This window comes from Corvus cornix, chromosome 1 (genome assembly GCF_000738735.6).
Source record: "Corvus cornix cornix isolate S_Up_H32 chromosome 1, ASM73873v5, whole genome shotgun sequence".
NCBI lineage: Eukaryota > Metazoa > Chordata > Aves > Passeriformes > Corvidae > Corvus > Corvus cornix.
In genome coordinates, this window is record NC_046332.1 from 20,982,727 (window position 1) to 21,010,466 (window position 27,740).

At 42.1% G+C, this 27,740-nt stretch overlaps 1 protein-coding gene across 1 annotated transcript; it reads left to right on the forward strand.

Moving 5' to 3' along the window:
* Positions 1-3,071: 3,071 nt before the first annotated feature.
* On the forward strand, positions 3,072-27,679 carry TOMM70 (translocase of outer mitochondrial membrane 70). Its single transcript, XM_039558266.1, has 12 exons — positions 3,072-3,335; positions 11,445-11,618; positions 12,721-12,847; positions 15,330-15,439; positions 16,759-16,907; positions 18,033-18,240; positions 18,826-18,960; positions 20,116-20,223; positions 21,324-21,440; positions 22,294-22,391; positions 22,921-23,043; positions 23,991-27,679. Exons 1-12 carry the CDS (start codon positions 3,087-3,089, stop codon positions 24,142-24,144), a joined length of 1,752 nt encoding a protein of 583 aa, XP_039414200.1. The 5' UTR covers positions 3,072-3,086; the 3' UTR covers positions 24,145-27,679.
* The last annotated feature ends 61 nt before the right edge of the window (positions 27,680-27,740 follow it).

Here is a 27,740-nt window from a genome sequence, read left to right on the forward strand (position 1 = left end):
TCTCATCTCTTTTGAACAAGGTTTCCTTTAACCTTTCCATTGCAGCGATGTCCAATATGACACTGCCGCAGGGGGCGGGTGGCAGGGCTGTGGCTGCTCCCTGTGTTGCTGCTGAGTGCCCCAGCTGTCAATACCGATGCAGAATTACCCACAGTTACATGCCTGCGGGGGGCCTACACAGGCTCAAAGTAGGCTTGTGATTTTTGAGAAGCAGAATTGACATATTGATGTTGGTCAGAAGCTGGCACAGCTGCTTGCAGAGACCTAGCTGGCTCTGTGGGAGGGAGCACAAATGGCCCACTCTTCTGCTGTTGCTCTCTCTCTCCTGACTTCTGTTGCCTCTGCTCCTCCTTCAGTATTTAGGAAACATGGTCTGTCTAGGTAGAAGCCCTCCCTGAAGCAACTGCTTATTCATTTTTGGGTTATGACAGTGTAAGCTTGCAGCTGCTGCTTTTCACCTGAGTAATTTCATCATTCAGGGCCATCTCAGGGTTATGGGAGGTCCTGCCTCACTTGAATGCACTCAGGGTAAAAATGTGCTGGTTCTTCCTCACCAGCCCTGGGTGTAAGCCATACAAGCCTTGCCTACACCACAGAACAGAACAGGCCCAGGGATTGATTTTTGGCGCTCAGATCAAGTATCTAAACTGACCACATGTACCCTATGTGGTGTTTGTGCTGTGGGTCTCCTCGAGGCTCTATGTACTGCACTGTGGCTGTAATATGTTGTTGTCATTTTTGTGTCTCCTTTATTTCAAAATCTCTGATATAACACAGAAACTGTTGTGGCCCACGAAACTGTTGTTTGTACAGTATGAAACCGGAAGATGTGTTACATGCTTTGGGCAGGAGGACGAGGAGGGCTCTAAGGCTGTAGAGCCTGTTGGGATGGTGTTGGAAGACTGCAAGGGAGGAAGAACCCATATCTAACTTCTTACTGGAAGAAGTCCTTGGTGTGTGCTAGGTGTCCTGCTGGTGCCCAGGCATTGCTGTGGAGATGCTGGGTTGGTCTTGACCAGAAATATGCCAAAAAACTTGCTGGTAATTTAGCGTTACAGAAAATGAGTGGTCCAGCATTAAACCTTGCCTTTTCCCCAACCTATTTAGAGCTACAGATGTAGCTACAAAACTCCCGTTTCATCCGTGTGGGTGTAGGTGTGAGGTTTAAGTACAATGTAGGACTGCTCATTCTGAACGATATGGGTGAAGGGAATGATTGGTCATGGATGTCTACGTGCCCAATTTTACCTTGTCCAGGCAGGCAAGAGTGTGATTAGCAGAGGGAACTGAGCACACGGGTGTGCAGATGGAATCACCTCAGATGCTCTGTATGAGAGCTTGGAGATGCCTGCAGCAGCCTGGATAGGAGCAAGAGGAATGCCTCCAAAACAGTACAGTAAAAAGATACCTGAAGCAATCAAAAGTATGTGTAGGCTGATTCTCCAGGTGGGGAAGGACATTCCTGGCCATACTCAAACAGCCTGAATTTGATTTACATCCTGGAGGCCACCCATCTGTACAGGCAAGGCACATCTGAAGGCCTACAGGAAGCATCATGTGGGTGGAATTGAGGCTGTCCCAGCAGGAAGCTATCGACGTGTTGGATACATATTTTCTATTGCATGGTTCAGGTTTCTTCTTTACTGATGTGCAAGACAGAACTACAGGTTGCTGTGTGGCATACCAAATGCTTCTGCCCTGCTGAGACAGGTGACAGGGAGAACTGGGAGAGAGATTGTCCCACAGCTTTGTCAAAATATGTTTACATAAATAGTAATAATCCATAAATTAAAGGACATTTCTCAAGTTGTTTACTACCAGACATGCAGATATACTGACTCAGAGCGCAGCAGGGCAAATTTTAGTTGGGATCCTGAGGAGTTTGCTTTGCAATCTTATTGCTGTTTTTATTTGAAGTCCTTTTTTCTTCTGTGAAATATGTGTCTTGTCACATTTTGCTCCCATCTACAATGAAATTTCCAGCCATGAGATGACTGGAGCTATCTGGTTGTAAAAACATGTCAAAGATGACTCCTCTTCATCTTCAGCTGAGTGCTCCAGGGAAATAAGTGGCGACAGAAACAAAAGGTTCCTGAGCCTACAGGTAAGGATTTTAACTAGGCATAGACATACACATGAACGAAATTCCAGTATTGCACATTAAGTAATTTTTATGACAGACTGAATTAATAACTGGGAAGAAAACAGAAAGACTTAATTTATAACAAGGATTGCTCTAAAACTCTTCAGTACAAAGTCCTAGAAAGTTTGAATCATCCATGTTAGCTGAAATGTCACAGAATTACACAATCACAAGCTGGGTAAGGTTGGAAGAGCCCACAGTGGATCATGTGGTCCAACCTCCCTGCTCAAGCAGGGTCATCCCAGAGCGCATGGCACAGGATGGTGTCTGGATGGGTCTAGAATATCTCCAGTGAGGGAGACTCCACAGCCTTGCTGGGCAACCTGTTCAGTGCACGGTCACCTGCACAGTAAGGAGGTTCCTCCCCATATTCCGGTGGAACTTCTGTGCAGCAGTTTCTGCCCATTGCTTCTTGTCCCATTGCTTGGCACCACCGAGAACAGTCTAGATCCATCCTCCTGGAAGCCCCTCTTTAGTTACTTGTAGACACTGATGAGGGCCGTCTCTTCCCAAGGCTGAAGAGGCCCAGCTCCCTCAGCCTTTCCTCCTAAGAGTCCCTCAACCGCCCTGGTTGCTCTCTGCTGGACCCGCTTCAGGAGCTCCACGTCTCTCTGGTACTGAGGAGCCCACAACCGGACACAGCACCGCAGATGTGGAGTGCACTTCTCGTGTGAGCGGCCCAGAACTCCGTCCGCACGAATCCCTCCGGCCCCCAGGCCACTCCAGCGCTGTGTGCCCGGGAGCTCCCCCGCTCCCGGCCCGTCCCTGCGCCCGGCGCCTCCGCCCGCCTCCCTCACAGGCGCTGCGGGCGCTCCTCCGCGCCGGCAGGGGGCGCTGCGGGCAGGCGGAAGCGGCGGCGCTCCCCGCGCCCTCCCGGCGCGCCCCGCGTGTCCGCTGACCCTCCTTCCTCCTCCTCCTCCTCCTCCTCCTACTCCCGGGCGTCATGGCCGCCTCGAAGCCCGTGGAGGCGCCGGGCGGCGGCGGCACCGCGGGGCTGTCCCGCTGGCAGCTGGCGCTGGTGCTGGGCGCGCCCATCCTGCTGGGCGCCGGCGCGATCTACCTGTGGGGGCGGCGGGCGGCGCGGCGCGGGAAGGGCGCGAGCGAGCGGAAGACCCCCGAGGGGCGGGCGAGCCCCGGGCCCGGCGGCGACGGCGGCTCCGGGCAGCCCGACGGGCCCGGACACGAGGAGATGGTGAGCGGGGAGCGGCGCCGCCTGCAGCGGCTCGCCGCGTGGGGGCCGGGGCCGGGGTCCCGCCGCCGGCCGGGCCGCCCGGAGCAGCGTGGGGATGGCCGGGCTGCGATCTCCGGGAGGCAGGGCCCGGCAGGCCGCTGGCCCGGTCCGGAAAGCGGCTTTCAGGGTGCCGGTCCCGACCGAGGAGCAGGCGTGTGATGGGATGGAGCTCGGGTGACATCCTGTCGTGCTCTGCGTGACACGGCCGGCAGGTCACAGAATCACAGACTGGGCAGGTTGGAAGGGCCCACAGTGGGTCATCTGGTCCAGTCTCCCGGGTCGAGCAGGGTCACCCAGGGCACATCGCACAGGATTGTGTCCAGACGATCTGGAATATCTCCAGTGAGGGAGACTCCACAGCCTTGCTGGGCAACCTGTTCCAGTGCTCGGTCACTGCACAGTAAAGAAGTTCTTCCCCATATTCTGGTGGAACTTCTGTGCATCAGTTTCTGCCCATCGCCTCTTGTTCCATTGCTCGGCACCACCGAGTAGAGCCTGGTCCCATCCTCTTGGCACATTTCCTCCAGATGCTGATAGATATTGATGAGGTCCAGGTCCCCAGTCAGCCATCTCTTCTCAAGGCTGATCAGGTCATTCTCCTTTAGGGTCCCTTAACCACCTCTGTCACTCTTGGCTGGACATGCTCCTGGAGCTCCATGTCTCACTGTGGTCAGCCTGTGTGACCCACAGTGCACTTAGCACAGCGATCAGGAGTAGTTTGTTCCGAGAACAGGCGTTGCCAAATGCATCTTCTCATCAAGTCCATGAAAATATAGAAGCCACAGAGTTTATGCAGCAGAGACTTTAAATGTAGAATTTTCCTAAGTAGGAATGCTCTTAAAACTTACATTTATCCCGTTGTAAATTACCGTTCTGAGAATTTTTAGATAAAATGGTCTGTGCAAAAACTGAAGGACAACATGAAAGATCAGAGTCCAGATCAGATCTATGGTTCTCTTGTATATCTGTGTTTGGAAAATGCCTCTAAGATGCACTTTCTGCACATCTGCAGCCACAGATGTACCTTGCCAGTCACACTCCGTTACTGAGGTGAGGTTGCAGTTGACAAGCATGCTTAAAGTGATGGATTTGACAAACTGGTTGACTTTGACAAGAATGTCCCGTACTGTACTTTCTTCTCCCATTCTTGTGCATCATCCAAAATGCTTTGAACTGTTAGACAGTTTAAACTTCCCATCTGAAATGATCAGGAGAGAAAAACATCACCCTCCAGAGACTGGAAAAAGTCTCTTTTAACCTTGATGGTTTGAATGATGAAGATTGACTCGATTGGGCAGGCAGTGGCAGGCACACGTGGGAGTGGTGAGGAAGGTGGCAACTTCCCCAGCTAGTGAATCATAGCTTCCCTCGGGCATTCCTGGAAGCACAGAATCTCTAAAACCTGTGTTGGACCTTGAGGCAGTTATTTGAATGCAGTGATTTGTTCCTTCCTGGGCACCAAACAGCACTGAACAAGTTGTGTACACAGGACAAATTCAGACTGTTTACTGTGGTAACTTTGGCTCGTGGCTGCAAGCAGCATTTGGCATATTTATGGGACTGTGCTTGTTGAGTGTGAGCTCTAGTTTTCAGGCTGCTTGTGACCTTTGTCTCGCTGCAGTGATTTCCCTGTTGGTATGTTCACTTTGGGTTCCTTGATTGTGTTTCTGAATTCCAGTAATATCCAAGGGTTTGTAGTCATTCTGCAGTTGTAGAAAGGAAGTGCTTAAAACATTTAAAACGCTTATGTAGCATTTGATTTAAAATATTGTGTGTTGCTCCACAAATTGAATTATGAGAAGACTCTGCATTTAAGAATAAGTTGAGTGGTGTGACCTGATCCAAAGTTTCTTGAAGAGTGTCACTGCTTACACTGTAAAGAAATGGGAGGTATTGCTTAGGAAAGCTGCAGAAGATATCAGATTTGACTGATTACATGAGATAATTGTCTAGCTGGTCAAAATACGGCTGCAGCAGGAAAATAAATGTGGCTGCGAGTTCCGTTGACTACTTTATGTGTGTGTGGAGAATTGTCTTCCTGTTACTCATGTCCAAAGCAATGATGCCATGTAGATTTCATGTTTCCTCTCATGTTTTATTAGTTATGGATATTATTGATAAGACCCATGATTGGAAAGTACAACCAGTGCAGATGCTTCACTTGTCAAACTGCTTGCATTGTGTTAATCTGCCTTTCTAACATGATGCGGTATTTTTTGAAACTCAGTTGGATTTTACATACAAGTCTGCACAGTGAATAAGAGCCAGTAATTCATTTCACAGTTGAAATACAAGAGGAAAATCTTTTGGAAAACACATGGGTCAATAATGAATTCGCTACCAACAGCTGTGACAACTAACTATTCTTTTACTCATAGATGTAACTTAGGACTCATACTTCTTTGTGCTTTTCATTAAGTCAGCCCCTGTATCCATTTGATGTTCTGGTCACCATTTCTGAAGGCATGACCTTGAATTATTTTTCTTTGTTCTTTAAAAATATGTAATATCCAATATCTTCCCTGTTCTTTATTCAGACTTGGTACTATTTTGCATGCAGTTCAAGCTTTTCTTTTACCTGCTGCACAGGCCTCACATTTTTTTCCCAGGCTGTGTCTACGCCAGAGGATTCTCCTGGCATTGATGCACTGGCCAAGTGTGTGATCTGTGACTGACATTGTGTTGGCAGAAGCCCTTAGCACAGGTGCTATATCGGGAAAAGCTGAACTACTTTTGAGATTCCTTCTCCTGTAAGCACAGCTCCTCAGCAGTACAATAAACTGGTATTATTGGACCAGTTAAGTGATGGTGAAAAAACTTCATCTATGGATGACTTAAAGGTCATAAAACCAAATTGCATTTGTTAATGACAGTTGTCGTTGTTTCTTGTAATTTAGATGGAATGTGTTTTAGTCACTCAGTAACAGGGGCTTTGTATGTGCTCTCCTAGTTTGTAGGGAATATTGCATAATTCAAACATGGAGTGCTTTGCATATATTGCTTTAGCTGGTGCCCAATTGATTCTTTTTTTTAAACTTATTCCATGATAAATTCTTAACAGGTTTTGTATCCTCCTTGTCTTACAGGAGTGAGCACTGGATAGTCAGTGAGGTAATGTGTTGGTTGCTTCAGTATTTTTTCCCCTGAAGTTGGAATCAATTCCTTCTGTGGCTCTGTGATAGTCCAAATCTCACCCCTTAACTCTTTCAGCAAGTTCACAGGGTAACCCTGTGTTTGGTGTGAGAGAGGTCAGCTGGGTGGCCTTGTGTATTGCAGACAAAGCCATTGCTGTCCACAGCAGTTCCCTGTCGCCGCACACTTTCCTGTGAGCTGGGCATAGTCCTTGAGTGCAGTCAGTGGTGGATGAACGTGACAAACGCCTCGGCCTTTGTGGTGCCACATATCGGGATCAGCAGCCAGCTAGCATGGCTTCTTCCCAGTATCTGTTTTAGTAGCAACTGCTGAATGCTGCCTCTCTCACTGCTGGGACATCGGATCAGGTTAGGAACGAATTGAACCCCTTAGTCTGGATACACTCATGTTGGTACTTACTCTGAACTGATCTAAGCAGAGTAACTAAGAAGTCATTTCTATTGTACTGTGCACCTATTGCTTAATAAATCTCACTGTCAACCTACTGTAAGTCTTCTGTTTCATGCCAGCTGCAGTGGACAGGTGTAGGGAACTCCTAAATGTGCGTACAATAGCAGTAGAACAATTCTTAGACTCTTGGCAGCTCATGTGCAGCTTGCTTATTCATGGAAGGCGTGGATGGCAAATTCATTTGACAGGAAGGTGACTGACTGAGAACATTGTGAAATTGTCCTGTAGACTTCAGCTTTGTTATTTCTGACTATAATATATCCTTGCTTGTGCTTTGAATTTACTTCTAAAGCTCATGTAAACATACTTTTTCTCATAGTGGTTTTAGTGCTAAGGAGACTTTTAAAACCATTTATATTCAGTTAATGCCTTTGTTTGAAATTAGACTTGAGATGAACCTTAGTTTAAAAAAAAAAAGTAGTGGAAAGATAGGTATTCAGAAAAGAACAGGATTTTTTTTTCCTGGTACCTCATCTCATTAAGAGGGTCCTCTTACTTGGAAAGGACGAAAAAGAGGTCTAGAGCAAGGCTTTACTTTTTTGCAAGTTGAATTAAGATGGCTGAAGCAGTAGTCACCCTCCATGTCATCTGTCAGACAAGGGCTCATGCAAATCCTTTTCAACCAAAAGAAAACGCTGAAACTCTCTGCTCATGCTTCTGTTGTGAATCACTGTCATCATTGGCTGGCAGGAAATTTCTTGTTCTGCTTTGAATAAGAGTCTCTCTCAAATATATAAAGTTCTGAACTGCTAGTTTAACAATATTGCCGTTGCTGGGAGCTACTAAGCATTATTATTCTTGCAGCTGGCTGTCTATTGCTGTTAAGTTGCTGTTTGCACACAGTTTCTGAACATTTTGTGAGGAAAGCACGTTTGCTGAGGCTAAACTATAAGTTAGGAATATTTTGTCAGTGTTGTCTATTCTTTAGACAGTTAGCAATCTGCTTGTTCAGGTACCTGGAGAACTGATAACTCAGTTTCACAAGTGTCCTTTGGCTTAAGCTCTGTTCTAAGACTTGTTAATGAACAGTTGCTGAAAGCAGTTCTGAGTACTGAGATGTTACTTTTTGTGTAGCTGCAAATAACTTCTGAGCTATTTGTTTTGTTGGGCTGTTATGAACTTACATTCATTTTATTGAGCTGGTTTGGTTGTTGCACAGATTCTTTGACCAAAAGATGACATACTGGAGAGTTTTTCTTGCTCTATATGGACTTTCACCTTGGGGATAAAAAATGTGCAGTGTGCCACATAGGATGGCAATGGGTCAGCTGAGGAGAAGCAGTGTAATTGGAAAATCATGTCTAGAATTATTACTTCGGCAAGAAAATGGAAGAAGTGAGGTTTTTTGATTACTTGTGCATGAGGTACATGAAGTTTGTTTGTGTAATCAGTTTCTTATGTACACATCTTGTGTACGTCCAATGTAGCAATTGAAGGAATTTTTTAAAAAATATGCTTAAAAAATTTGTCAGGGTTAAATTTAAGGCTTGACAAACCTTCAAAACCTGACCTTATGTGAAGAATTACTTTTCATATTCTTATTAGTGCTATCACAAAAAGGTATTGCAGACTATATTGTAATGTGAGTTCTTTAATATCTTTTGTTTTTAAATAAACAGCCACCAAAAAGCCTCCAAAGCAACAACAGCAAAAAACCTCACCAAACCCAACAAAAACATGCATTGGATTTGGTGGTGTTTTGGGAGCATACTGAGAGCTACAGCAGAGCAGTTTGACTAAGAGTGCAGAGATAAAACATCTCAGAGCAAGCAGTCTAGTTTAAGGCAGCATAAACAAACAAACAAGTTGATTTCTTCCTTGCCTTGGGCACTACTGCTGACTTATTGCATGAGAGCGTGTTGTGCTCTAAGTTCTGACTCTTTACCCCCACATTTCTTGCCTCATGCAATGGGTGCAGCAGGGGGTACCCCACAGAGTCAGCAAATGTTCCATGATTCATTTCTGTATGATTGGTTGTGTGGTCTGCGACCCTGCCTCTGTTACTAAAAGTTCACTCACATAACAGAGTTACTTCTTTTAATAACTTCGGCATCATGTCCGTAGCCTCTGAAGTTTTTGTTCACTGTTGTGCATGCACACTTTGTAGGCTTGTCTGAAGACTTGATGCTTCCCGAAAACCAGCCGAGCACCAGTGACGGCCCCAGACCTACACATCTTGTTTCCAGTTACGATTCCCACGCCTGGCACTGGAGCAGCCGTTGGGTGTTATCCAGCACTCGTCATCTGTAGCTTTGTGTCTTTACTCAAGGGCTGTGGGGCAGGGCTCTCAGAGTGCCTAGGATGGAACACATGGACTGCTCAGCCTGGGGCACACACTGGGATAGGAGATCCCTGGCCTCCAGCAATTGGCAGTGATCATAAAGTAGTAACCTAGCTGCAGTTAGGCTTAATTTCTGCAGTCTTAAATAATTTTCACACTGGGAACACATGTATGAATGATACAACGTGGCCCATATCATGTGTTTTTCCATCCAAGTTAATAGGAACAGCACTGAATTTTGTGAGATTATTACAGAAAGGCATTTTTAATGTGGTTTGCTCTAGAAATGCACAAGAAAAAATTCAAGCTAACTTGCATGCATTTAAGTTTGCAGCATATGCATAACCCTTTCCTTTGTTAAAAGAAAAGCGTTGTATTTGGAGGTAAATTGAGGACCTGCTCAAAATAAATTTAACCTTTTGAGACTTTGGTTAAGTTTTAAAGAAACAGCTTATCAGATACACAGTTACTTGGCTCTCAGTAAAAATATTTGCACTCTAATTCTGGCTTATGTATCCACAGAGTTACACAGAATGTATGGGGTGAAGTTAATAATCTTTTATCAACTTAAATTTAAAGCCTTACAATAGAAAAATCTGAAAGCCTAGCAGATTGCCTTGTTCTGTGAACAATGAAGACGGCACAGATTGATTTCCTGTGAGCCCAATGATTAATGACTTGTGAGAAAAGAGCTTTTCTGGCAGTAGGGATATTTAAGAAATTCTCTCCCTTATATGGTTTCACTTGTAAGTCTCCCCTCAGCATAATGCCTCTAAGATCCTTTTGTTCTATTTGGATGCCTGCTTTTATGTAGGAACTAAGGCTAGTACCCATTATCTGATTTTCTCCTGTCAGGATAGGGATCCAGGCCTTAAAAGACAGGTTGTAGAGCAAGTCCTGGCTTCCCCTCAGGTTTTCAGTTTTAAAGTAAATCACTTAGATGCAAAAATTGATCAGGTTGGAATGAAATGAGCAGACATTAAGGGGAATGGGCAAGTGAAATGCAAAGTTGGTTTTAAATTTGTGTTACAGCTGTCTGGTTGTAGTTTGGCCCTGGCAGTGGATGAGTGGGGAGAGGAGGCAGAAGTATGGTCAAAGAGCAGCAGGAACAGTTCCCAACAAATCCTAGATGATCTGAAGTGCAGGAGAGATGCAGTGAATCCCGCAGCTATTGTTAAAGGCACTCCTGTCCCCAGTCTGTAGTCTTTCCCTCCTCATAAAGGTTTGTAGAATGGCATATGTGCTCATACATCTGTTCATTTCTGTCTGGCAGAACTGTCCCAAAATGTTGTCAATGAAGCAAGGCTGTGACAGAGGAGCAGAAATCCAGAAGATCAATGTTAGAATCTTCTGCGGCTCTTTATTTCTTGAATGCAGGTTACACCCCTTTGATAGAGCACTTCTACATCTGATCCCTTACAAACCACAAGATTTGATAACTGATGTGTAAATCTAGGGATTGCAGGTAGCAATGTTAGTTTCTGCAGAAATACAGATCATCAACATGTGGTGCAGAACATAAAGATGCATTTAGCAGGATCTCAGGCCAGTCAGCAAAGTTTCCCATCCCCTGCTAAGATGGTGATGGTCCAACACTTGTTATTGTGGGAAGCAGTGTGTGAAGCTGTAGAGGAGTCAGCTATAAAGTTGCTTTGTCTAGTGCATGAAAGGCAAACCAGCTTTATTTTCCTTAGAGGTTTTTATTTGTCTTGCTCAATAGGTCTTTCCACAAGATGTTTTCCATATTTAATTCATGGTCTGATGAGTCACCTCTGGTCTTACAGGCTGTATGTATTTCAGAAGGAAACTCTTCTGTCTGAATTGCTTTGAAGACTTTGTTGTCTTTGCACGTTTAGCCTTTGCAGAAACAGCTTACCTCATTGGTTCTTCTGATCACCAGCCATGTAAAAGATTACAATCTGTTTAGCTTTCCAAACAGAAATCACTGCATTGTTTATTGCCATTGTAGTGAATCTTGTGAAGAGGTTGTCTCCTGTCTGCTACACTTGCAAAAGAAAATTCTTGTATGTTTCCAGGAAATGAAATCAGTGAGATTTTTCAGAAGTCTGGGCTACAGTTTACAACTCAGATCCATTTTCATATCTTTGAAGATGAGCCGTAAAGTGCATAGCTTGTGTGCTGTGATGCCTTTTTAATTTGAACTAACCTATCACTTTCTTTTTCAGAGCCCTCTTGGTAGAGCCCAAGCAGCCAAGAACAAAGGAAACAAATATTTTAAAGCAGGAAAATATGAGCTAGCTATTCAGTGTTACACTGAGGCTATCAGCCTGTGCCCTCCTGAGAAAAACCTTGATCTTTCTACCTTCTATCAAAATAGAGCTGCTGCCTATGAACAACTGGTAAGAAATTAAAGATAATTACGTGTTTATTAAAAAAAGTAGCATTATCAATTTTGTATTTTGTCACTTTCATCCACTGAAAGGTCCCAGGTAATAACATCTGCTGCCTTCACAATAAGATGCTGTTGCAGCTTTTTTCAGCTCATCATATTTTGCTACATGTAAATAAAATTATTTTCTGTTAACTACTCTCAGTCTATCTTATGCAATTCTTGTGCATCCTGTTCTTCTAAGACAAAGTTTTAATTTATTTTTCTCTGGAATAATTTTCTTGTGTATAAGTTAATTTTACTTCTCTTGAGTATGAAAGAAAGGTGAAAGGCCAAATATTTTGGAAGGATGATACTTCAAAAAAAATCACAGAGATCACAGTAAAGGCCAAGACCTAAATTTTGCACATAGGGAAGTAACATTTACTCAACAGCTGAGTGTACTTGGTGTTATTTTAGAAGTCAACCAGTGTTGCTTATTATGGTATGATGGATTTGCTTTTGAGGTCGAGTTGGTGAGCTGTATAAAGGAGTCGAAAAGTTGGCTTTGTACAATCTGAAGTATCAAGTGAGAGACTGTGCTTACATAAATCTGGTGTTAGAGGAAGGATAAACCAGTTCTTGTCTAACACAAATTCATGCCTTAATGAATCCCAAATGTGTGTGGTTTCTCTATTAGAAAAGCATGTTTTGATAAATTTAAATAATTTGGAAAAAAAAAAGTTTCAGGACTTTGGTGAACTTGTTTGGTTTCATTATATTTCCATCTTTTTCCTTCTAGTTGTTTTACACCAGTCTTTCAGCCCCCGTGTTACCTCCTGCAAGCATCTTTGCTTCAACTCGTTATGTTCTCCCATGGGATTTTTACACTGTCTGGTTTAATATTTCTGTAGGAATTCCATTTCTGTTCCGGGGCTTTTCTGTGCAGGTGGTTTGCAGTGGTGCCCAGGCAGTTTGTCCCTGAGGCACTTGCAGGAGCAGAGGCAAGCAGGGGAACCGGAGCACCCGGAGCCGCAGCCACGCTGGGTGCGCGTGACCCTGGAGTTGGCTGTGGGGAGCCAACGCAGGGAGCTGAGTGGGGCCTCTCTCACTGTGTTGTTTTCTGCCCACAGCAAAAATGGACAGAAGTGGCACAAGATTGCACAAAGGCTGTTGAGCTTAACCCTAAGTATGTCAAAGCTCTCTTCAGACGCGCCAAGGCCCATGAGAAGCTAGACAATAAGAAGGAATGTTTAGAAGGTGAGTGGCCCGTGCTGTGTATACTTAAAAGTGGAATTAGCTCTGCTGCTTTGGAGGTGGCAACTTCTGGAATTGTTTTGTTTGTACTTCTGTAGCTACAGTAATACAGAATTACTTTTTTAAAACCATTCATAGCTTTGGCAAACACATATTCTTCTCTTGTCAAAAGAAACCTTTTCACATTTCTCAAGCTCTCATCTGCTTACATCTGAAATAACTGCTGAGAAATTGATGTTACTGTAGCAACTCGAGGTATTCTTTTTCCAGGAAACTCCTTCGCTTTATAATAGAATTCATCTAACATGACAACCAGGACAACAGTCATTCTATTTCCATGCAGTAAACAGACTTTCTTCTTCTCTGTTTGTTTTAGAGAAATTACACTACTACAGCAATGAGGGTGTTTTTGCAAGTAGAGATACATGGTCAGAAACAAAAGTATTACAGTAATTTAAATGCATTGGACAGGTATTAGAGGGAAAACAGCTTCAGTAGCATTTTGTTCTGGTGCATAGCTTATGAAAACCAGAACAGATTGATTTTTTTTTTTTTTTTTAATATTAATACTATGTATTTGGCAGAAATTACTGTGTCAAATCCTTCCAAGTGCTATTCCTAAATAGAATACCTTTTGAACTGTCAGGAAGATGTAACTGAGAAGCCATGGAAATTAAGAACTACAGGTCAGATGTGTTGTCTCAGGGCACTTTGGAGCTACAGTATAGTGCTTGAAAATAGCCATACAAATTTCACCGAGTGAAATCATTCCTGCTGCTGTTAAGTTAAAAGACAAATGTGCTTATATTATCAAAGAAGGACAGAAAATAAGGCAGTGCTTTGGCTGGCAAATCTAACTGTTAAATTAGTTTCATTATGTGTAATGGCTAAGAATTAGGTCTGCCAAGTTAGACGGTAAATTAGATGTGGAAATTTTATCTATCTGTTTATCTGCTGGCAGAATGCCTTTATGCCCTTTAAGACCATAGTGACTAGAAAAGGACAACTTAGTTCATTTAGTGCACTCCTTTGCAACCACTATGTATCAGCTGCACTTCCTGAGTGCTGTAATAAAATACAAGCCTTATGTAGCTGCGAGGTGATAAAAGTCCCAAGAAAGATCAAGTGTCCCTGTGACAGTAGGACAGTTTTAAATATAACTTCTTTTTATGTTAATAGTGTTAATGTTAGTGACAATTATTTTCAGCCTTGATTTGTATTTGATTTTTCGCTTGCAGTTTTTTCAGATCTGAAGCTTTCTTGCTTTTTTATGAACTGCACTGTTTTTCTGTAACCTTGCTTTTACCTGCCAACCACATATGGCCAGTAAAATCCCAGGAAGTAGGGTATGCCCATGTAGTGGAGGAAAGCAAAACCAAACAAACCTCAAAACCCTGCCACTACCAACAGAAAACTCCTCCAGTGATCCCTAGCAGTATAATTTGGGAAGATGCTGCTGCTGCAGCCAAGCCTGGAGTGCAGCAGTCTTTGGGCAGAGTGTGTCTGCTGGGGTTGTATAACACGCTCTTTCTGGGAGTACCATATTTTCCCAGGGACTCTGATGTGCTTCCTGACCATGCCAGAGTTGCAGGGAGTTTCTGTATAAATGATGGCTTAACAGTCCCTCTAGCAGTGCAGAATTACAGTAACTATACTAAAACTCCAGGGTAAGACATTTACTTTTCAAGAATATTCAGACAATACACTACTTGAATTTCAAGTCCAGACTCTGTTCATCTTCACTGATGTTTAAATGAAAACTGAACAGGGAAAACCCGTGGTAGCATTGCATTAAGTGGAGGATCCAGAGAAACAGTGTGTGGTAAGAATGCATTTCACACTGCAAAGCTTCACTTGGGCAGCAGTGGGTTAACATTTGCAGAGGTTTCTCTGTGTGAATTAAAGCCATGTGATAGGGCTGGCACTTTAAATAGGCCAGCAGGGTATTTCTCCTTGCTCCCTTCCAAAGTCACAGAGGTGAAGAGAAAAATTTGAGATAGAATATAGGAAAATTTCTTAAACTGAGGAGTAAGTGAGATGTGATGGGACTGAATGTGAATTTTAGAAGTAGAAAATAAAGACCAGTCGCAGAAGAGAAGCTATGTTAGCACTGTCAATGCAAACATCAGATGAATGTAATTACTCTCCTCAAAGTTTCAAAATGGTGAAAGCCCCTGATGGAGGTATACATTTTCAGTATTCATTTAAGTGTGTTTGTCTCTAGATAAAAAGATGAAGAGAAAAAGAAATGTAATTTCTTTTCCTTCACTGTCATGAAGTCCTTTTGTCCCAGGAAGATAATTTTGGAGACAGACTTGTATCTTGAAAAATACAGCAAATACAGCAAACTGAAAACAGAGGCTTTTGCCTGAGAACAGGACGTGTATTAGTTTGGCAGTACTTCATCGTATTCAGTGGCACATTTTAGTGTACTCCAGTGATTATCAGAATTCCTTTAATCTCACTTTTGTACGTTGTTTCCTAGATGTCACTGCAGTCTGCATTTTAGAAGCCTTCCAAAACCAGCAAAGTATGTTATTAGCTGATAAAGTTCTTAAACTCCTTGGAAAAGAAAAGGCCAAAGAGAAGTACAAGGTAGGACTTTTGATATTGCTGACTAATTGTTATTTCACCTGACCAGTTGTTGAAAAGTTGGTTGTTGGCATTCTGTCAGTTGTTGTAAACAAGTCACTGTCTTCATCTGCTGAAGTGTAACAGGCAACACAAACTGGTTTCTACAAAGCTGCCATTGTACCAATGTTATTTTCCTTTGGGACCTCTCCAAAGTTTTTGGAACCTCAGCAGGGAAGAGAGATCTACTCCTAGCAGTTTTTTCCCTTTAATAATCAAATTTGTTATGACATTCAGGAGACACCCTAAGTTGGTGTGCTGCCCTACATAGGGCTTTTCTGAACTTGCAACTTCATGGAAACTGGGTGTGTTGGAACAGATGTCTATGCATGAATGTTGGGAAACTGCAGAGCAGAGAACTGTGGAAGCATAGAGGTAGCCAGGAGCAGTAATTTCAAGTGGCTGTAGGTTTACAGAAAGGTTGGGACAGGTGCCCACACATTCTTGCTTGTTATTAAAGCATTCTTGCTTGTTTTTTGATGGTGGTTGAAGTACTGAAATCCCGTGTTGGTTTTGAGATGCTGAATTTCTTTCCTACAGAAATTCATGTAAATGTGTAGTGTCGAGGCAACAACAGATGGTGTTGTAAGTGTGGTGCACATAGCATCACAAGATAGGTGTGCTTCAGAAGAGTGCATTCAGTGTTTTCCTGCAGGAGAAATTGAATTGTAATTCTTGTGTGCAGTTTATTTTGAGCAAGAAATATTTTTTGGCTGTAGAAAAGATTCAGTACCTGAGAGGTGTTGCTTCTGGGACTTCAAGTAAAATGTGTTTTATCTGGGCCAAGTTCGGCACAGAACTAGGATATTGCCTCATTAGTCTCCACTGTAACAATGACAGCAGCTTCTCTTGGACAAGTTGGAGAACAGAGAAAACTGCCATTCAGAATCTGCTTGAATTTAGGCTTGTGCTTAAACCTCTAGTTTGCATTTTTCACCCAATTTATGTGCACACCCAATGCCTTAGTACATCTCCCCAATGTCTTATGATATCCTAAGAGTCCTTATTTCTAGCCACATATGTGGAAAGATACTACCTCCCTCCCCCCCAAATATCATCCCTTTATTTTCACTGGTGATGGTATTGCATTGTGATGTGAAGCTTAAAGAATCCCTAAACATCAAGCTGGCAAATCCAAAATATCAGGCTATCAGATGAGATAGCGGAAGTTGTACATTGATTCTTCCATCAATTTTTTTTAATAATCACATTTGTTGTCCATTTCCATTGTTACCATCTGATCTTACCACCTAATGACTTGGAATTACCTTTCTCTGTTTCAGAATCGGGAGCCTCTGATGCCCTCACCACAGTTCATTAAATCCTACTTCAGTTCTTTCACAGATGATATCATTTCCCAACCTTTGCTTAAGGGTGAGAAATCAGATGAAGATAAGGACAAGGAGGGAGAGGCTTCTGAAGTAAAAGAAAAGTGAGTGTACAGTACAGTTGGGAATTATTTGGTATTGGAATTAAGTTTTCAGTGGTTTGGGCATTCTGCTGAGTGTAACGTGCTGCTCTCTGTGTAGTACTTGGCATGGAGAATCCTTTGATATAAATGATAGCAGTGTTGTAAGTGAGGCCTTAGTGAAAGCTGACTGACTGATTCCAAACTTGCACTAAACAGAGGAAGGACAATGAGATTGGGAAAACATGCTGAATATTTACTACAGTATCACAGTAAATCTTGGGAGAACTGGAGAGGGCTGAATGATGCTTCTTGGGAAAGGAATATTTTATACTGAAGGAGCATTTCCAAGGAAGAGAGCAAGTTAGCCTTTGGACTGGAAGGGAAAAGATGAGCTAGGAAAAGGGGATTTTAAAATGAAAATATGCATTTACAGCAACTGAGGCTGAAAGGGTGTTTTATCTTTCTGGAATCAAATTGCCCATAAATGAGAAGTTTGTTCTGGCGTAGAAAAACTTGGTTTTGTGGTTTTGTTTGGGTTTTTTTTTAGTGGAGCGTGAGCACCATATAAATGGCTCTTTAATTTACTATGCTGCTTTCCAGATTATTTTTGGAAGATTGCAGTGCTGTCAGTTTGGAAACAATTGCAAACAGCATTATGATTTTTTTTTTTAAAGTAAGAGAGAATGTCCTGATCTACAGGCAGATTCACTGAATCCAGGACACAGCTGAGAACAAGGCAGTGCTGTAATTTTTTGCTATTAAATCCTTTCTTCCACATATAGGCTGCACATTGCTAGGTTTAATATTTCACTTTCCTGTCCATGAATTCCACCCTTTTGTTTTAAAGCAGAGATTATTGCTGTTCTTCATGAGAAAAAGAAACTCAAGGGACTACTGAAGCTCACATTCAAAAGCTTTAAAATATTTTTCTTCTTTATTTCCAACGTAATTTAGCCAGTTTTTGTGCAAATTGTTTTCCGTCTGTGATGGCCCCATCCAGGAATGGATGTTCCAGTGGAACTATGCTGGTGGTGTAAAAGTATAGCACATGTTAATATTTGTAATTATTTGATGAAACATCTGAATGGAAATTGCAGTGTTCAGTGAATACATGTATATATACAATTGTTCTTACATCATTTACAGCTCTGGCTATTTGAGAGCAAAACAATATATGGAAGAAGAGAACTATGACAAAATTATCAGTGAAAGCACAAAAGAAATTGAAGCAAAGGGAAAATACATGGCAGAAGCTTTGCTTCTGCGAGCTACTTTCTACTTACTTATTGGCAATGCAAGTGCTGCCAAACCAGACCTAGATCAGGTCATCAGCATGGAAGATGCAAATGTGAAGGTAAGAATCTGTCTCGGCTGGATTGTAGTTGGGATTGAGAAGTTAGATGATAAACTTGCCATATACTTCAAGAAGTTGTTTTTCCAAATTTTCAGATGTTTTAATGGGAGTATTCTGGTTTATTTACTGTTTTGTTCCTGACAAATTGTTTTGTTCAAGGGCTTGTTGATTTTTGAGACAACTGTACTGAGTAGTGCAAACTAAAGGTGATAAGCAGTACAAACTAAAGAATGAGGGAAGTTGAAGGAATTGGAGGCTTATCCACTCTGGATAAGTGAAAAACCTTAAGTACACTTCCATATTCAGCTGCTTCAAAAAACACTGATGTGTTTGTAAACATAGGAATTTAGAAGGATTTGGGAGGGCTTGGAAATCCACCAAGATGGAAGCATAGGCTGACATTTTTGAAATTAAGTAAGGGAGCTGATGCATTTAGGGTCAACATGAAACTTACTCCTGCTTAGAATAATTGAAACCTATCAGTGGGAGAGACTAGTCATATGAAAAATTTACTGTGATTGTAATGAAGCCTTAAATGTGGAGAAACACTGGGGTGGCTGATGTTTCTCTGACCATTTCTTGCAGCTGCGAGCCAACGCTCTGATCAAACGGGGCAGTATGTACATGCAGCAGCAGCAGCCTGTGCTGTCCACTCAGGACTTCAACACAGCTGCTGACATTGATCCTCAGAATGCTGATGTTTACCACCATCGAGGACAAGTAAGAAACCTTAGAGATTTGGTCCCAGCACTTGGCTATTTCAGTATATACTGAAAGGAAAAACGGTGTCATTGGAGACACTTCGTACTGGTTGTGGCAGAAAAACATGAACTCCTAATTGGGAACTTTTGTGGGATAAACACCCAGTCTACTTTGGAGGTTCAGGTCAGGTGGAAGCAGTTTATTTCTATAGCTATAGGAAAGCCCTCTGTCAGTATAAGCTGTGACTTACAGGTACTGTGGCTTGTGTGCATTTACGGCAGATAAAAGCTGTTCTGTGAAGGGGCCTGGATGGCAGAGCAGCATCTGCACAGCAGGAAGCTTTGTTACAGCAGAGGTAACGTGTCCCTGATAACATCTGCAGCCCTGTGGCCTGGACTTGGATCTGTTCAGCTCATCCTTCTCTGCCTTATGACACTGCTGTGTCCTTTCTAGCCCTAGAGAAGCCTGCTGCCACAGACCTGCAAGATGAATGGTGCTGGAAGTAAAAAAGGAACACTAGCATATGCAGAGAGGCTAAGTCATATTTGTAAGGAAGACTTCCATGGATCAAGGGTCTTTCTCCATGAATTTTTTAGACCTCTTTAGTGCTCAGAAATGAAATGCTATGTCTTGACTGAAGGGAATGAAAGTTTTCTGCAGATTGAAAATTGGTGTTTTACAGTAGCTTCACAGTAAAGTAAGAGAATGGTGAAGTGAACTCTGCTCCTGTGGAGGAATAAGAATGTCAGAACAAAACCAGAAAAACCCCAACCAAACAAAAGAAGTTGGAATGAAAGCTGGAAAAGCTGAAATGCTTCAACGTCCAAATAGTCCACAGATACTGGCTACAGAGAGGCAAAACAACTTGAGAAAATATGGCATAATTTTGGAGACTGGACATCATGCTGAAGCAGTGATGGCAGCAGTCTAAAATGCAAGCATTCTCAATCCCTACACAGGGTCATTGCCTACTTGTGTAGGTAGCCAAAGTTTCACTGGTGGCTTTGATAATATAGTATGACAGTGATTTTTAGTTATGGGTTTTGTAGGTTTCTAGACAGTTCTAAAACTGATCTGGAGATGATATGAGTAACTGATGCTATTTGAATTATCATGTAAGTGTCTGAAGCACAGATGAAATAGAGAAATAGGATTTTCTTTCATTCTGGGTAGCTGAAAATCCTGCTTGACCAAATTGAGGAAGCTGTGGAAGACTTTGATGAATGTATCCGACTGAGACCCAATTCTGCCTTGGCACAAGCACAGAAATGTTTCGCTCTGGTAGGTAACGTGCTGGGGTTGATCTGGGTGCTTTTTCTTTAAGGAGTTCTGGAAAACACTGTTTCTCTGGTTTATTCCAATTTAACAGGAAAGTAGGGCAACAAACATCTCTGTCTTTTAATAATAAGGTAAAGGAATAATGCAGCAGTTTCTTCAGTTGGAGTATGGGTTTGCTGCTTTCCTTCTGAAACATTCATTGTTCAAACAGTTCAAACATTTTTTCTGTTTTGTGGGAGAGGAACAAAAATCTTCATTCTAATTGGAGCACATAAAATTGATTTTAATAAAGCTTTACTATTGTGGAGAGCGGGCAGCATCAAGAAATTGGAAACAAACTATTTCAAGCTAGTACAATGACTCAGTGTGCAAGAATCTTGTCAGGACAGCTTTGCATGGTGTGAACGAGGAGGAATGCCAAGTTTGGAATTTCTAAGCATTTGAAATACAGGGAGGCTATCACAATTATCAGGCCTTATGACTTCCTTCTTTCACCCATTTTCCTCTCCAAGTCCAGACACTTGGACATGTGGTAGGTTCCCAAAACCAGATTTGGTAGGATGTACAGGTATGTCACCTTCTGGAACTTAGCACAAAATCATAGAATGGCCTGGGTTGGAGGCAGTCTCAAAGATCATCTCGTTCCAACTCCCCTGCCATGAACAGGGACACCTTCCACCAGACCAGGTTGCTCAGAGCCCCATCCAGCCTGACCTTGAACACTGCCATGGATGAGGCATCTACAGCTTCTCTGGGCACTGTTCCAGTGTCTCACCACCTTTACAAGAATTTTTTCCTAATATTCGATCTAAACCCGCTGTCTTTCAATTTGAATCCATTCCCCCTTGTCCTGTCACTACAAGCTCTTGCAAAAAATCCATCTCCGTCTTTCTTATAGGCTCCCTTCAGGGATGTGAAGGCCACAGTTAGGCAACCCCAAAGCTTCTCCAGGTTGAACAATCCCAATTCTCTCAGCTTATGTAAAATAACTTTGAATTATTATAATGCAGGCAGCCCTTGGGGAGGTGGGTAGAGGCCTGATCAGCCTTTTTTAGTCTGGTGATGGTGTAATTATTTTCTTTTATTTTTTTCCCTTGGAATAGTATCGCCAAGCGTATACAGGAAGTAATGCTTTGACTGTGCAAGCAGCCATGAAAGGCTTTGAAGATGTCATTAAAAAATTTCCAAAGTGTGCTGAGGGCTATGCACTCTATGCTCAGGTATGTTTTTCTCTCTCTTAAAGAACATGCTGTATTCTCTTGTACTTTTTATCTTGGATATAACATAACATTTCTTCAAATAATAGATGAAGATTTTTGACACCAAGTTCTGAGATAACACATGCTGTCTTGAATAAGCTACTTGCATTTATGGTTGTGGGTGTTCTGGGGTAGAGGAAGTACAGAAGGAATTGGTGAAGCAGGATATAAGTAATGAGACGTGAAGGTGGTTATTAGGAGACAGAGGTTATTCCTGCGCAGTTCCCCCCTTCCTCATGTGTGTGGCATCTCAGTTGATGAATGTCAGGGATTCTCTGGGTAATTTGAGAGTCAGATGTGTGGAACTAGGGTGACATTTTTGTTCTGCTACCAGTGGCACGTTGTGGTTTAGAACAGCTGTTCAGAGTACACTTGTAACAGAGACTGTAATTTCTTCTCTAAGAACATACTGCTGGTTTTAGTAGGAAGCATAAGACGTTCTGATTGTAAGTAGGTTGGCAATATATGTGCATTTCCTTCTGAAAGAAGTGTATTTGAAAAAGGAAGAGTTGAAGCTTGCAGGTACAGACTTTTAGAATGGTTTTTATCTGCAGCACACAGCATGTTGCTTGTGGATCTGCCATTACAGGTGACAGTGTGGTCAGTAATTTGTGCACTTAAAGCACAGAAGCTTTCCAAAAAGCCTCCATTTTGAAACTTAACTCCGGTAACTGATGTGCCTGGCCTGCTCTACCATAAATGAACCACATCCAATCTCATGTTGTCAATACAGTTTTAATTAGAATTAGCCGAGTGCAGAGCACATGCTTTGGTTACTTATTGACAAACAGGTTTCTCTTCTGATTCGATTCAGGCACTAACTGATCAACAGCAGTTTGGCAAGGCTGATGAAATGTATGATAAATGCATTGACCTTGAGCCAGACAATGCCACTACATATGTTCATAAAGGGTATGTATTGAGTTTGCAGTCCTTTTGGTGGTGAGCAGTCAGCATATTTAGATGAATCAATCTGAATTGAATGTCTATGTTTAGAAGTTTAACCAGGAAAAACAACTTTGTGAAAATATCTTTGTGCTCTTAAATGTATTTCTATATTTTGTCTTGACTAAGCTGCAGATAAGTTTCAGGAAAGTTTCATCAGTGTTCATTTCTAATTGAGTATCTCTTTGAAGTATATCTGACTTTTCCTTTAGCCCTATTAGTTTCAGCTTTGTGTTGAAGTTTTTTCTTTCATAAAACAACATGTACCAAGTCCTCTTGGGAAAAATTTGCCTTTCTTAAGAGTCATTAAAGCAGTAACGTGGTTTATTGAAAGTGACTTTCACATAGGTGTTTTTAAAAGTCGTGAAGTTACTAAGTTACTGTCTACCTGCATTAGAAATGAAATACATTATACATTTGGGATGGTTCTGCTTACCATGATGAGGGTTTTGGGAGGAGCATGTGAAGTCTGTTTGAAATTTTCTTTTTCTTGTAGTTTACTTCAGCTCCAGTGGAAGCAAGATTTAGACAAAGGATTAGAACTCATAAGCAAGGCCATTGAAATTGATAACAAATGTGATTTTGCATATGAGACCATGGGAACGATTGAAGTGCAAAGGTAATGCTGAATTGCAGTGTTAAAAGTTCTTAGTTACTTCTGAAGTTATAGTAGTTCTTTAAATTTTCTCATGGATCCTAAGTCTTGAGATCTTCTCCCTGGTGTCCTCTAAGGCCAGCTCTTACCCAAAGTCCTGATTTCTGTTCTGTAACTCTTAGGTAAAGCCCTCCATTCTCTGTGGCAGAATTCTGATTTATGATCTGATAACTTCTCATCACCAATTTCATACTTAATGGACAACATGCAGATGAGTCTGTGTATGTTTAAATACATCTCTTCTGCATTTAAAGTGACTTCCTCAATCATTACCTGGCTTTGTGTGTATCTGATGTTGTCCTTGGACATCGTGGGCTGTTTGTACTGAGGATCCTGTGCTGTTTCCTCCTGCAGCCAACAGGACTCCAGTTTGCAGTTCTTGGGGGAAAGAGGAATGCTCTGTAACATTGTATTGCAACTGTGCAAAGGTTTGGCGTGTAGCTGACAGTACAGTTGAGTCTCATTTTAATATGTCTAGTCTTCTAAAGGACAGACAAACTATTGCCATGAGAAATTTTTCAAGCATTTCCTATTTAAATAATGTGCTTCTGTCTGTGCTAGTTTTCCTCTTCTGTATACTAAGTCCTTTCAGGGGAGATGGGAGTTCATTCAGTTGCCCAGCATTATCTTTCTAGTGAACTTGGTGTCCTCTGGAGAACATTTTATCCTGCACCACCACCCACTGGGGCTCTCAAGAGGGAGGCTGTTTAACAGCTGCCCTAGTTGCTTAGGCTTGGTGACAACTTCTCTGAGTTTACTCAGCATCACCACAGGTTCTTGTGGTGGTTCCTTCTGAAGTCCTTTTAAGTTATTAATGGTGGAGAGTGTAAGTCCTGAAAGAAAAAAGATGTTTTAGAGATGGCAGTATTGCTTTGGCAGTCTTAACTGGGCTAAATTTTTGTTTATTTCAGAGGTAATCTGGATAAAGCCATTGAAATGTTCAACAAAGCTATCAACCTGGCCAAATCAGAAATGGAGATGGCCCACCTCTACTCACTCTGTGATGCTGCCTATGCCCAGACAGAAGTTGCAAAGAAGTATGGATTGAAACCACCAACACTGTAAAGAAACAAGGAGGAAATGACCTTCCAAAGTGAAGTTGCCCACTTCAGCCAGCCCTAAAGACGCTGTTGCAGACCATGCTGAATGGTGGAACTTAGTTTTTTCCCGTTCGTGGTGTTGTCATTTGCTACATCTGTTAAATGTTTAGGTGTTGTGGGAGTGGTTGTTCAAGGAAGTATGCAGTGCTGCATCTTGTTCCTTCTGCAGCAAAAACCTTAGAGTGTGTTAAGGGAAATAAAGTTGCAGGGGAACCAAAGGAACATATTTTGGCCATGCAAATAAAAACTTCACACTGGTTCATTTTGGGTGATTATGTTGTGGGCGGTTTTTGCTTTATCAAATAATATTACAGCATGTGGGGTTTTTTCCTGTTGATTTTAAAGGTAATACTAGTCAGTGCTGTAAAATAGGTTTCTTTTTTATATCCAGTTAATCCTTGAGGGTTGATTTTAATTTTGCAAAAATTAATTTTCAAACTTTAATAATAGAGGGGTTTTTTAAGTCAGTAGATGTGGCGAGGATCCCTGTAAATATATGCAAGCATGCACAATCTTCCCTTAAATCCCCTTCCACCCTCTGCATAACTTACTTAGAAATAGTCCTGTGGCAGCTATTTGGGAATTAATTTGATAGTCCTTATTCTCACCCCAGAAAGCCCCAGAGTACTGCATAGGAGAACTAGGAAAAAGGTTGGCTGGGGAAGGAGGTCAGGTAACACTGCTTCAGTGTAGACTTTGCTGGAAGAAAGATTGTATTCCTGTGCAGCAGTCCTTACTTGAATGTCATGGGAAATTGTTCTGGAGGGTTCAGAGGGACTTTCAAGAACAGAAAGCACTGCTGGGAGTCAAGCTCCAAAAGGTAAGGTCATGCTTGCATATAATCTTTGTAATCTCTGATGCTGTTGCATAAATGTAGCAGCTGATAGACATCTGAATTCTCTTCAGTCTCTAGAGACTGCTGGGTTACGATCTCTTCCTTTTAAGAGCCCCTTGGCAGGATTAAGTGAGATAAGGAACAAAGCATAGGCTCAAACTTCCAATAATGGATTTGGAATCTGCACTCACTTCCTTGTTCTGTAGACCCTGTCTTGTTCAAGATTACAAATACTGTAGAAAGGAAGCAATTGTGCTGCAAACAGCAGATGGGCAAATTATGAAACAGTTTTCCTCTCGTTAGGAACTTCACAGAGAGCCCTCTTGCTTTGGGTTGATCTTTCTGGTGTGGAAGTCAGTCAATCCATCTTGCCTTTTCCTGGATTGATGTGGCTGGACAAACTTCATGCAAATGATGTAGCTTAATTTATGACACACTAGTTTGGGCTTCTTTACATCCTCAAATCATAGATTTGTTCGTGGTGAATTGTCTAATGTATTTAACCTTTTAAAGAAATTAATGATGCTGTAGTCACACTGTCTTGTTCTGTAGTTGTGCCACCATACAGCAGCAGGTTGCATTTTCAACTTGACCTTCCTTTCTCCCAGCAACTACAGTTGAGTATTCAAATGGTGGAGAGTAGACATAAAGATTTAATCATTATTTTAGTAGCTCATTAGGTGATCTGAAATCACAGCACTGGTATAGAATTGAAGCTATGGGAAGGTACTGGCAGCTTCTAGGGGCACTGAACATAACAAGTGTCAAATGTCTTTTCCAACTTCCAATCTCTGCATCAATTACCTGAGAACAAAAATACGCCAGACTGACGAGTCCTGTTCTCCGAGGAGTTTTTATTCGCATGGCCTTATTTACATTGGCATTTTCTCCTCATCACCCCATCTGTACCCCATTCCTTACCCCCCCAATCAATTAAGGGAAAAAAGCATGTGCTGTCAATTACTAGCATTCCAAATCATCACAGACTTTTGCCTGTTCTTGAACTAGTTTGAAACTGCACTGAAAGGATGCATTGTCTGTAATTTTTTTGTAAATGACATATCACCTGTAAACTGAAAAAATAAATACTACCTTCAAGTATCTCTCTCTGACATGTATAAGAACAGGTTCTGATGAAAGTGTTCTCTGCAGTGGTGAGCTCAGTGCTTATGTTGTTCTAAATCTAGGAAGAACTGGTAATTGACTGACTCCTTGTCATCTTCTCTCACTTCAACCTTTAAGAAAGAATGAGGAGGAGATGTGGAATCAACAAATCCAATCTCTGCTTGCTTCCGTCACCCACAGAGGTATGATCTTGAGAGCTGAAGATGACGAGGGAAAGGAAGTCGAGCCAGGAAGGCTGGGAATCTGAGTAGCTGAGACCCTATTACTGTGTGTATGCAGGTGCATCCCTGTGATGAAAGGGACGTTTTTTAAGTGGCTGATAAGGTTGAGGTTTTATTTTAAGCCAGGTATGCATGTGAACTTTGAAGTGAAACAAGTATTACTGCTATTAAAGAATTGAAATTGTGTAGGAAGCTAGTACTGAAGACTTGGATAAAGCTGGTGCATCCTAGAAGGAGACTCTGGGAAGTTGCTTCTACATACAATTGTCTAGCAACTTAATTCTCATCGTGTATGGTCCCTGTTGTTCACAGGGACAGTGCTCTCAGGCACAGGGCCTGATTTTTGGGATGGCCTGCACAGGGCCAGGAGTTGGACTCTGATCCTGATGGGCCCCTTCCCAGTCAGCATATTCCATGATTCTGAGCTGTGACTTGAATTACTAGGATCTAACTGCAGATTGAAAGGGAAGAGGGAACTAACATACACTGAAGAGCTGTACTGTAACTTACTCTGGGACTATCAAGAGCAGCTTAGATGCAGCTTCAACCAGCCCAGCAATCCTAACACTGCCCAATTTTCTGCCATTTCTTTAAAAATAATTTAAATTCTTGCAGGCTGAAATTCTGGAACTATTTCAGGGGTCATTTCTGATTAGTTTCCTATACTTACAGACTACTGGTGCATACATATCATACGGATACTTAAAAGTGCCTGTTTTCTACCAACACAAAGGCTGAGTATTGGCTGCTTCAAGTACTCTGGCTCTGAACTGACAGTGTACCTTTTTTGTGAAACCCTCACAAATTCAGTCGCATTTGTATCACTTCTGAGTGGAGCACACTGGAGACCCTACTAAATACCCTACTAAAACAAGGTGCTTAGAAGTTGTCCTGATAGACTGAAGAGAACTGAGCTCATGTCAGTTCTTCAGCTGAGTTCACCAAAGTAGCTTATAACAGATTTTCATCTATCCTCTCCATTTGGGATTCCAGGGGAGGGGAGTTCAGACCACAGATTCTGTTACCTGTTGCAGACTGCACTTGGCATTTCTCAGATATAAGTGGTCAGCCCATGAGAGTCCTGCACTACTTTAATCCTCCAAAGGTAGTATTTAATTACTGCTGCATGTTGAATGAGTACAGAGAGGGAAGAGAAAGAGATAAAATAATTACTATGATTTAGAAGTTGGAGCCTAGTGATGGCCATCATGGATATGGATGTGGGAAGCACTAATCTAATGCAGGAAACTTGGCTCAAATGGGAAATTGTTAATTTTTTAATATTTATTTTGCAACAAATAAACCTTCATTTCACCTTGTGCTCTGTGGCTTGTTTCTTAAGAGTTCCAGTGCAGTGTGTACACCAAAATGCAGTGAAAA

Bases quoted from the DNA above. Each gene is read 5' to 3' on its own strand.
- TOMM70 (XM_039558266.1), top strand. From the start codon at position 3,087: ATGGCCGCCTCGAAGCCCGTGGAGGCGCCGGGCGGCGGCGGCACCGCG. The intron at 12,848-15,329 runs GTGAGTGGCCCG...GTTGTTTCCTAG, and splicing joins TAAGAAGGAATGTTTAGAAG to ATGTCACTGCAGTCTGCATT. The intron at 22,392-22,920 runs GTATGTATTGAG...TTTTTCTTGTAG, and splicing joins ACTACATATGTTCATAAAGG to TTTACTTCAGCTCCAGTGGA.